The 11253-nt window shown below is 41.9% G+C and overlaps 1 protein-coding gene across 1 annotated transcript; it reads right to left on the bottom strand.

The window, feature by feature from the left end:
* Positions 1 to 7670: 7670 nt before the first annotated feature.
* LOC127341980 (ras-related protein Rab7) lies at positions 7671 to 11253 on the bottom strand. The gene is made up of 7 exons (XM_051367924.1): positions 11053 to 11253; positions 10911 to 10937; positions 10715 to 10814; positions 8757 to 8903; positions 8595 to 8675; positions 8230 to 8375; positions 7671 to 8111 (listed from the first exon to the last, which is right to left on the bottom strand). Exons 1-7 carry the CDS (start codon positions 11103 to 11105, stop codon positions 8039 to 8041), a joined length of 627 nt encoding a protein of 208 aa, XP_051223884.1. The 5' UTR covers positions 11106 to 11253; the 3' UTR covers positions 7671 to 8038.

Raw genomic sequence — 11253 nt, 5'->3', positions numbered from 1 at the left:
ACAGTTGCGCGTTCTTAATGACGGCCATGTATTCAAAGCTGTTTGGTCCATCACTCCATCGTCATATCAAATTACGAGCGACACCTCCATACTCCGTATTTTATTAGAAGAAGACTTTTCGGTACGACCCCTCGCTGTTGTTTGAGTTTTTCTTCGTTGGTCTACTCCGTTTTTGTTGGTTTACTGCTTCCTTGCCGGACTCTGCGAGTACACGGCGACCTCATCAACACCATGGTTGACATTACAACAATAGAAATGTTGCGGTGGTGGCCTTTTCAGGTCCAACGTATGTGCCTCTCTCTCACTCTTAGCACCAGTAGTTGTTCTATTTGTAGATATGCTAGGTGTGTTTGCTTGTGTGCATATATACTATCTCAATTTCAAAGTTTAAGGGTTATATTCATTTTGAAAAATCAAAGCTAGTAAAGTTTGACCAAACTTATAGAAAAATCTATCTATAAATATGATATTTTATAGATACCATATTGAAATATATTTCATTATCTATCTAATGATATTAATTTTATATTTTGCATGTTAATGATATTTGGTAAAAACTTTATCAAAATTGACATAGTTTAACTTTCTAAAAATAATATAAGCCTTAAGCTTTGGGATGGAGGCAATATATGATTAAATTTGCTACTACTTTTACCGCAGTAATTTTGGTAATTAAACTCACTCGAAAATTTGCCAATAACCTACGTTTAACACATGATTATCTCTCTCAGGATTTCCATGATATTATACAGTTGCAAATTTGCGTAGGGTTTGGACCGTTGTGCGTTTTTAATGACTGCCATGTATTCAAAGCTATTTGGCCAATCACTCTATCTTCGTATCAAATTAATTACAAGCAACACCCTCATATAATTTCTAAAAGAAAGGGACTTCTCGGTGTGGCTGCTCGCTGCTGTCCGAGTACTTCATTGCCTACCTACTTCGTCCTTGTCGGTTTAATTTATTGCTTCTTTGGCAGGCTCTACAGATTTGGCGACCTCATTAACACCATGGCCGACATTAACAACAGAAATGCTGATGTGGACGGTGGTGGCCTTTCCAGACCCAACATATGTGCTTCTCTTTCTCACTCTTAGCACTAGTAGCTGTTCTATTTGCATATATTTTAGGTGTGTTTGCTTGTCTGTATGTGGTTAAATTTGTTAGTGCTTTTGTAACGGTTCGATAATTAAACTCTCTCGCAAATTTCATATCAACCTAATACTTAACACACGATTACCTCTCTCTATCTTGATTGTATGAGGGGTTTGGACTGGTGCGTGTTCTTAACGACGTCCATGTATTCAAGCTCTTTGGTCCATGGTCATATCAAATTACTAGCAACACCCCTATATTTCTAAAAGAAAAGGGCTGGCCGGCAGCTAGTGGTGCCAAAATAGTGGTGACCTGCCTCACTAGAATGCAAGCATCTACCAGTGAATGCTTGCCATTTAGAACTTGCGAGTGGATGGCCAACTCAAAATCTGTTACAATACTGTGTACAGTGCATAAACTTTCAGCTCACTGCTATAGCAATTGAAAAGACCTAAACGGTGCGAGACCCAAAGGATGCGACAAGAGGCACGCTTCCCCAGCCATCAAAGCTTGAGACTAGTCACAATGCATAGTATCATATAGAAGTATCATGCGTATGATACTACTACATGTTACTATCTCCATAATGCATGGTATCATATACTAGTATCATAGTCTCCATATATTAATTGTTTTGTAGAATCTCAATGCAAATATGTGTACAAGATTTATTTGACATTATTTTTTCTAGTAGTATGTGCTATGATACGGTATCTACCTATGATACTAGTACACTCTCTCGCATCCTTAATTGCACTGCCACATCAGCATTTTGCATGCATGGAATGCATGATACTACCTATGATACTCCCATTGTGGGTAGTCTGATTCGAGTGATTTTGACATCAATCAATCAACCAATCAAGAGTGGTTGCAGGGCCAGCCCTATTTCAACAACATGAACATGTAAATTTCAGTGTATCGAGCGTCGTCCCTTGCACCGGTACAGAAATCGCCGGCGGCATCCGCGGGGGATGGAACGCCCTCGCCGGAGACACTACCCTGTGCCCACTTGTTGGCGCTCCCTCTCTCGGTGGTCCGTCATGGCCGCTGCTAAATGTACGGCTTCTGCGCGGCCACAACGAGAGACCAAAAATAGTATGCACATCACTAAGGGAGAGCACAGATATTCCGAGGGCCGTCATATGTGCCGATGGTCAAATATCGAGGTCGTCAGCACAGGAGCCTTCGGAGAGCGGCGACAAAGATGGCCGTCGACGTTAAACTGGCCGTCGGTACAGGTCGGAGGTGCCAACTGCCACCGTCGGTGCAGTTCTGGCCGTCGGTATAGGACCAGTCTGGCCGTCAGCACAACGTTTTTTTCTTTTTTTTTCACTTCACACCTGTGCTGACGGTTATACCGTCGGCATAGCTATTTTCTATTTCTCCACGTCAATCAAAGCCTATCTGAATCATTCTAATTGAGAAAAATAAGTATAATATATCAAATTTTGTAGAAAAATAAGATATATCTTAGAAAAATATCAAAAATGGAATGTTTCAAATACCTAAACAAACCTTCTTAAAAATGATCTATAATGTTCGAGGTTTTGGCTTTCACACACGTCAAAAATGAAAAAATTGTCGCCCATGGGTCGGATTAGAGGGTCTTGATTCCCATCCTAGGACCCACACACATGCCAAATATGACCTTCTTTCGGCAAACTATGCCATGCCGAGGCCGTTTCCCACCTCATTTTCCCTGAAATTCATAGAACTCCAAACGTGATAGCGCTTTTCGTGAAGGTTTTTTCAAAATAATTGTTGTATCCCAATTTTGACAAACGGAATAGTTACTATGACATATAAAATGACGCCACGTGGCTCCGTGGGATTTTTGACTGCGTTCAAATTGCCATCTGGCCAAAACAGGGCCCCGGGACATGCGGTATCGCCGTACCGGGCGTGCGGGTGCACCCATTCGCGAACAAACTAAACGAATAAAAATTAGCACATATAATGATACGTCGAAGCACTAAAAACATTTTTTCCGAAATTTCTAGCGATGGATAGTTGACCCCTAGTTCAAATCTGGTTAGTTTCCTGCGGATTCGGCGGGACACTGCCGGAAGCTGCACGAGTTCCCAAAAAGCTAACGCGTGCACATGGCATGTAATAGGTGTTGCGTAGGTGGTCTACAATCACGTCACGGAGGTTTTCGCGTCATACTAAAATGCGCCCCATGTAGCTGCTTCACAAAAAAAATCGTCTGGGCACGTTAAAAATGAAAAAATAGTCCCCCGTGGGTCGGATTAAAAATCCGCGTCCAGAGTCTTGCTTCCCATCCTAGGACCCACACACGTGCCAAATATGACATCGTTTCTGCAAACTATGCCATGTCGAGACCCTTTTCCACCTCATTTCCCCTGAAATCCATAGAACTCCGGATGTGATAGCCCCTTTCGTGAAGGGTTTTTCAAAATAATTTCCATATCCCAATTTTGAGAAATGCAATAGTTACTATGACATATAACATGACGCCACGCGGTTTCCGTCGGATTTTTTGACTTCGTTCAAATTGCCATCTGGCCAAAACAGGACCCCGTGGACATGCGGTATCGCCGTACCGGGCGTGCGAGTGCACCCATTTGCGAACAAACCAAACGGACAAAAATTAGCACATGTAATGATACTTCGTTGAACTAAAAATATTTTTTCTGGAATTTCTGGAGCGACGGATAGTTAACCCCTATTTCAAATTTGGTCAATTTCAAGCGGATTCGGCGGGACACCGCCGGAAGCCGCACGGGTTCCCAAAAAGCTAACGCGTGCACATGGCATGTAATAGGTGGTGCGTAGGTGGTCTACTATCACCGTACGGAGGTTTCGCATCATACTAAAATGCCCCCCATGTAGCTGCTTGACAAAAAAAACCGTTTGGGCACGCAAAAAATGAAAAAAATGATCGCCCGTGGGTCGGATTAGAAATCCGCATCCGGGGGCTTTTTTCCCATCCTAGGGCCCACACACGTGCCAAATATACCCTCGTTTCGGCAAACTATGCCATGTCGAGGTTGTTTCCCACCTTATTTCCCCTGAAATCCATAGAACTACGGACGTGGTAGCTCTTTTCGTGAATGGTTTTTCAAAATAATTTCCGTATCCCAATTTTGACAAACAGAATAGTTACTATGACATATAAAATAACGTCATGCGGCTCCGTGGGATTTTTTGACTTCGTTCAAATTGACATTCTACCAAACAGGCCCCCGTGGTATCGCCGGAACACGGGCGTGCGGGTGCACCCATTCGCGAACAAACTAAACGGCCAAAAATTAGCACATATAATGATACGTCGTAGAACTAAAAACTTTTTTCCGGAATTTCATCCATAAAGATTAAGACGCGCTTCCTGATTAAGCTTGCAAACATGGAGTTCATATCTGCTTCGAATGTGGTTGGCACGTTGGTGAGACTAAAAGCCATCACCTTGAACTCAAATAGTCCTTAATTAGTTTTGAAGGACGTTTATGTTCATCATCGGACACTAATCGAATCTTGTGATAATCATAACGGAGATGAAGTTCAGTAAACCATTGTGCCCGTGCAAGCTCATCTAGCAACTCACCTAGCACTAGCATTGGATATTTATTTTTGAGTGTCATGTTGTTCAAGTCCCAGTAGTCCAGGCAGGAGCGCTAGGTGTTGTCCTTCTTGCAAACTAGCAACACTGGTGATGCAAAAGGACTTGTGCTCTCTTGAATCGCTCCTCTCTTGAGAATGTATGCCACTTGTTTCTCAATTTCTGACTTTTGATGAGGAGTATAACTGTGCGGCTTCGCATTTACTGGTTCGGTACCGGGAATAAGAGGGATATGGTGATCGTATTTGCTGTGTGGAGGTAGGGAATGAGGATCATCAAAGAGTGGTGTACACCATTGGAGCACTATTTGGACTTCTGGTGGTACAGTTGAGTCGACTCGTGTTGTTTCGTCAGAAACATTGAATAGTTCTAGAACCTGTCACACCTCCCCACTACAGATCAATCCTTGAAAGCTAGTAGCTGATATAGCGGTACAACTATCAAGGTTTGTTTGTACAACTCTTAGTGTGATACGAGTTCCTTCATGCTTCAAGCGCATGGTCTTCTTCTGCTAGTTAACCCACATTTTCCCATTGTTTTGATTCTCTAACCAATCCATGTCAAGTATGATATCATAGGATGTCAGAGGAAGAAATTTAACATCAGTAACATTGTGCACTTGAGTGTGCCAAACCAGCTCTGGCAACAACTTGTTGCAACCAATGCTACCTCCCCTAGCTACTACATGAACTCTCGGTGGTGACATGTGTGTAGCTGGTACTGTAATCTGTCAGCTAACTGTTTGCTGATGAAGTTGTTGGAGCTGCCAAAATTGATGGGAATCAACAGAGTATATTTGCCCACTTGTCCTTGTAACCTCATGCTTGTTCTGCTGGTTGTTCCATACATGGCTTGCACTGAAAGTCTTATCACATGCTCAGTGTCCTCTGAGTCTGACTATGATGTGTGTGTGTGTCAGTGTCAACCGGGCTGGATCATCACGACTCAAGTATTTCTTCTAGAACCTAAAACTGAACTTGTGCTAGGCATTTGTGGCCTGGAGAAAACTTCTAGCCACATTAAAAATATTCTCCCTTGGCTCGACATGGTGCTCGAAGAGAATCGAATCAAGATGGTGTTGTGGCCCTCGATTTAGTCTTCTTAATTATCATCATGTGTGTGTGTGTGTGTGTGTGTGAGTGACCCTAAAAACCAGGGAGCTAGCTGTGATGCTTGAATTTCAATTTCATAGCATCTCGCGAAGAAAATTTGCTGCTACCAACAGTATTATCCTCAACCAATAAAACCTCTTGCGTTTGAGCCATGGAATAAGCTAGGGTTATGTAATTTAATAGCGCTATGAATTTATGGCTTTAATCCAACTAGGAAACGCATAACAAAGAAGGTTTCATCGTAGGAATGGTTATACATCAGGATCTTATGGGCGAGTTCCTCATATTTGTGTGCATACTCATCTACACTGCATTGCTTGTGTGAAAAGAAAATATCCATGATTTTAGCATATTTGTCTCTACTAAATTTTGAAAACACACCTACGCAACAACTCTAGCAAACTGGCCACACTATGCAAAGCTTCATAGGTTTGTAGCCATAATTCTGCATTCCCTTTAAAGTGCATAGTAGCAAAATCTACCCACAAGTGATGTTGGCCAGTGTATAATTTGAAGTATTTCTCACAACTTTTCTTCCACCACTTTGGATTATCTCCATCGAAGTGAGGGAAGACAAACTTAGGCAACCTGGTGATGTTGATGGAGACGGTGCCCGTTGGGCCGAAGCAAGCCCGAGTGTAGATCGGCGTGCCCTAGGGTCAAGAGCGTGGACACGGCGTTCTCTCTGTTGTTGAGACATGAAGCCATCATCTCCATCGACTGCTTCAACTCCGGCGATGGAGCGATCCAGAGTCGAGTTGGCCTCAATTACGTCGACCTTGTTGGTGTTGCGGGCAAGGTCTTGATGCGAGATTGTGAGCTTGTTGAGCGCTTCGTTGATCTCCGAGAGGCGGGTAACTTTGGTTTGCCCTGCCTCCATCGTCGCCTTGTTAGCCTCCACGGTGGCCGCGAGGAGGTTGCAGAGATCGGCGATCGAGAGTTCCGCCATTTGTACTCGATTGGTAAAGTTTAGACGGCCAGATTTCGTCGCCGTGACTCACTAGATTTCTGTCGCACCGATCTAGGGTACACCGAAGGTGTTTTGCTAGGATCTAGGTCAGCATCATGCAAGGTACCATCAGAGTTTTACAAATTTTTCATGAATTGCGGGAGAAAGAAGGCAGAGTAGTGGAAGATAAGGGATTCAGTTACATCTGATTCGATCCAAGATGCTGATTCGATCCAAGCTGCCGAGTCAGAGCTCGCCTGATTCCACATATAGCTTGGGCTTCTCCTTCGTGGGCTGGAGATGGGATGATGTTGGCAAAAAAAAAAAAGATGAAGACGTTATCACTCATGCCTGACAACGTCCAAAGTAAGCACGATCGATGCAGAAGAATTGTCAGTCTAACACAAGTGGTTCTGGGGCCTACACAGCGAACAAGTGGGCCCCAAACTGAACCACATCACCGTAGCAAGGAATTGCAAGTATAAAGACATGGAACGTACCGGCTCCAGATTCTCTAACGTGAAGGCGCAAAGTCAGGTAACCTACATTCTTTCTTCATATCCATATGATTAGGACGAATTTGATCTAAATTAACATGCGCAATATAAATAGGTGGTATCCATTTAAAATAATTACTTGCAATCAAAATTCTGACCTGCTATGTTTTTAGTTTAGATGATCTAGAGTGTCCTGACTTTGCTTCTTCATTTTACACTAGCTCACCATTGTAGCTTCCTGACTTTTCTCTTTCGCCCGTTAGAGGATCTGGTTCCGCTTAACTCCGTTTGGATGCACATTTAACTAGATTCGTATGTATCCGTAATAAACAATAAAAGGCGTATAGATATATGTGAATCTAGATAAATATGCGACAATTATTTTCGAACAAAGGGAGTACATCAGTAGAAGACAAGAACGAAAGAGCAAAAAGTAGGCAACATGCAAACCATATAGATACAGATCTGACTCTACCATCAAAATGGGTAGAATAGGATTTGGTCCCTCTACTGTTCATATACAATCTTCATTAAAAAATCTGATCTTCCAAGATATATATGCACCACAACAATCAAAAGCTCGCATAGACTATAAATAATACCAAATCTATACCATCTAGCGCTCATACAAAGAATCATAAGTTAATCAACAAATTCTCCAATTTCCGTTGGAGAGACTAACAATATGTAGCGATTGATACAAATAGCAGCTTTCAAACTAAATATATCAAACTCGGATACCGAAAAGCAAGCATCACTGTACCAATAGAACCAACAGAGGAGATCACTTGATCCATATCTTCTAGCATTCACAGCCTGATGACGAGCGCTGTTGCCTTCCAGCACCCCCCATGTCAATTGTATCAGGAAGATATCTACAAAATTTAGCAAAGCATCAATCTACCTGCCTAAAATATTGTTAGTGCATTTCTGTATTGAGCAAAAAGTATTTTTGTGCCTAAACAATGCATCTACTTCAAGAAGTAAACGTACACATCTTCTTCAGGTTCATTCTTGATAGCATTCCTTGCTATACACTCGAAAGCAGCTTCCACATTGAAGCCTTCTTTAGCAGACGTCTCGAAGTAAGGCATGTTTCCCTTGGAAGCACACCATGCTTTAGCCTTCTTCTCAGAGACCTGAGAAAACAAATTATCTCAAAATCAGTATACAATATTAAGTAAACCAAGAGTAAATACTACTCCCTCCGTCCCATGAAATATGTCCGATATTTATCTAAATTCGGATGTATCTAGATACTAAATAACATCTAGATACATTCAAATTTTGACAATCTCAGACAAGTATGATGAGACGGAGGAAGTAGTGAATAGCACAATATCATGACAAATACTTACAGTCCTGCTATTACCACCATCAACGTCAATCTTATTTCCAAGTAAGACAAAAGGGAAATTCTCTGGATCTGATGGGCTAGCCTGTAACAAGAACAGTCAAGCTTTCAATACAACATGATGCAGTACATTTCAATCTTATTTCGAACTAAGCAAGTGGCTTACTTGGATTAGGAATTCCTCACGCCAGTTGTTGAGTTTTTCAAATGACTTGGTTACATTGACATCATATACAAGAACACAACAGTCAGCTCCACGATAAAATGCCACGCCAAGACTCTGAAAACGTTCCTGTCCTGCTGTGTCCCATATCTGAGTTTCAGGGAAATGCAAGTGTGGGTGAGTGGAAACTATTTTTCAGAAGGAACCAAGTTGATAGCCATACATTCTAGTGCTATAATTGCAAGATATGAAATTTTAACATGCTACAGGCATAAAGTAATGATCAGTTAACTAGAGCAGAAATATCTGGAGTTGCTTCACTGAATCATGTGAATAACAAAAAATAAGTTGTAACATCGCTGGACAAATATTAACAAAACCTACAGCACGATATAGATTGTCTTCCCCATCTTTACTTAAAGATGAGAAAGGTACAAATGTTTTCATTTGTACTAAAGATTATTCTACATATTCTAGAATTTTCATGACTGAACAGTTATCCATAATCATCAAGTATGTGGTACATAAATTCAGCCAGCTGCAATGGAATAAGGCAGCAAACTAAGTATAAAAAAAACTTACAAGTAGACCATAAAACACATTGCACTTGTTTGTTTATTTATTGAACTAGCAGGCAAAGCTCAAAAAACAGATGTATGATAAAAATAGATTGGAAAGTCCTAAATTAGACCAATTCAATTCCGTCTGCTAGAATAAGAAAACAGGTATATGTAATAAAATAATAGTTCGACTATCCCATATGGCCACATCCTTGATTTGAATATGATGAATAAGCGATGAACGTCACTAACAATGCACACGAACAGGCTCATCCATTCCCTGTTTTGGTCAACACAAAAGGATGCCATGGCTTGAATGTATCAACATTCAATACTTACTTCGATTTAAAGGAATGTAGATTACCAGCAGATAACAGCTCTACATAATGATTCATGCCCGGTCATAAAAATCTAAAATCTCAGTCTTAACTAAAGATTAAGTAAATGGTCCATAAACTTAGGTAACAGTACCTATGTGTTTTCCTTGGTCAATGCAAAGGGTTAGCTTAGTCTTGTTGCATATGGGCTTGCACAGTTTTAATTTTCTTCCATCAAACACACTGGTGTTGACCTGTTTTCAGCATTTGCCAGCTTTCTTTTCTATCTAAAACTATTGACTTGCAATTCTCATGCAAGGTCTCTATTTTGTTCCCCGTGGGCAATTAAGTCCTAGTCCTCATCCTTACGCATTTGCCCCATAATAGGCAGTGCAGACTAGAGCTGAATTGATATGATTTATTATGCATCATGCTTAATGCTCCACGTAGTGTATCAACAGGATTTATCATGACATGTGCCTCTCAAATTAGCTAGGCAAAGTGATAATGAACCTTCTACAAGCTTCTTTCTTAAACGAAGAAAACCAATTATTAAATTATGATATGATGATAGGTGAGATCCATATTGAATTCAGAAGGGTTTACAATTGGCACCCGCTAAATGGAAAACACCCCACGGGATATACCCCAGCATGCTTAAAACTGGCAACCTGTTTGAATGCCCGATTGAGCGGGCGTAGAAATCAGCTGTAACCTGGCATATCCCCTCTTTTCATATTTGTTTTTTTCTAGTCAGTGATCATTGACTTCTCCAGTAAGCAAGCCAATAGGGTGTTTGCAGAAATAGCAATCTTCAGAATAAAAAACTAACTAAAAGTCTCACTAATATGATCAAAGTAATTCACTCATGAGGCAGCAGCCTACTTAGCCTGTCATAAACAAACTACAGCGATAATCGACGAGCCTATCTGACTCCATTGACAGGAGCACAAGTGCATCACATCTCAAATAGCATAAAATCCATTACTACCTTCAAAATTCTAAGAACACACAGCAACCGCCTAACAGAAGAAAAGAACTACTAGTAGAAGGCAATGATTGAGCTACGAAGTTTATGGCAGACCTGCAAAGTGAAGAGCCGGTCGTCGATCTGCACCTCCTTGGTGAGGAAATCCGCGCCGATGGTCGCCTTGTACTGGTTGCTGAACTTGTTGTTCACGTACCTGCGCACACAATCGTTCAGAGCCGCGAAACCCCACGGATTGAAACAACCCAAATTAGACGTATTAGACGAGGCGGGATTGCGGGTTTGGCCTTACTGGTTCATCAGCGACGTCTTCCCGACCCTGACAACGGAAGAAGAAAGAAAGCGCAGGAGAGATCAGAAAAACAGTGGGAAAATCACCCCGGAAAACACAGAAGATAAAAAAGGTGGGGTAAAGGTGTGATCGAGGGGCGCACCCGCTGTCGCCGAGGATGATGACCTTGAGGAGCATTCTCCGGCGCGACCCCATGGACGCGGATCTGGGGAGAGAGGGTAGGCGGGCGGGCTGAGGTCCGAGCGAGGAGGATCTCGGGAGATTTTGCGCTTCGGTTTCTGATTTGCTTTGGGATAGGAGTGGCAGCCGTGTGTCCGTTGTCACCGGAAAGACAGAGGGCGTT

Source organism: Lolium perenne, chromosome 3 (assembly GCF_019359855.2).
Source record: "Lolium perenne isolate Kyuss_39 chromosome 3, Kyuss_2.0, whole genome shotgun sequence".
Lineage (NCBI taxonomy): Eukaryota > Viridiplantae > Streptophyta > Magnoliopsida > Poales > Poaceae > Lolium > Lolium perenne.
Note: the sequence above shows the minus strand (reverse complement) of the source record. Positions and strands in the feature narration are given on the sequence as shown.

Excerpts from the sequence above, each read along its gene's own strand:
- LOC127341980 (XM_051367924.1), bottom strand. The coding sequence starts at position 11,105 with ATGGGGTCGCGCCGGAGAATGCTCCTCAAGGTCATCATCCTCGGCGAC. Across the intron at positions 10,938-11,052 it reads ATCATCCTCGGCGACAGCGG|GGTCGGGAAGACGTCGCTGA; the intron begins GTGCGCCCCTCG and ends TTCCGTTGTCAG. Across the intron at positions 10,815-10,910 it reads AAGACGTCGCTGATGAACCA|GTACGTGAACAACAAGTTCA; the intron begins GTAAGGCCAAAC and ends TTGTGTGCGCAG.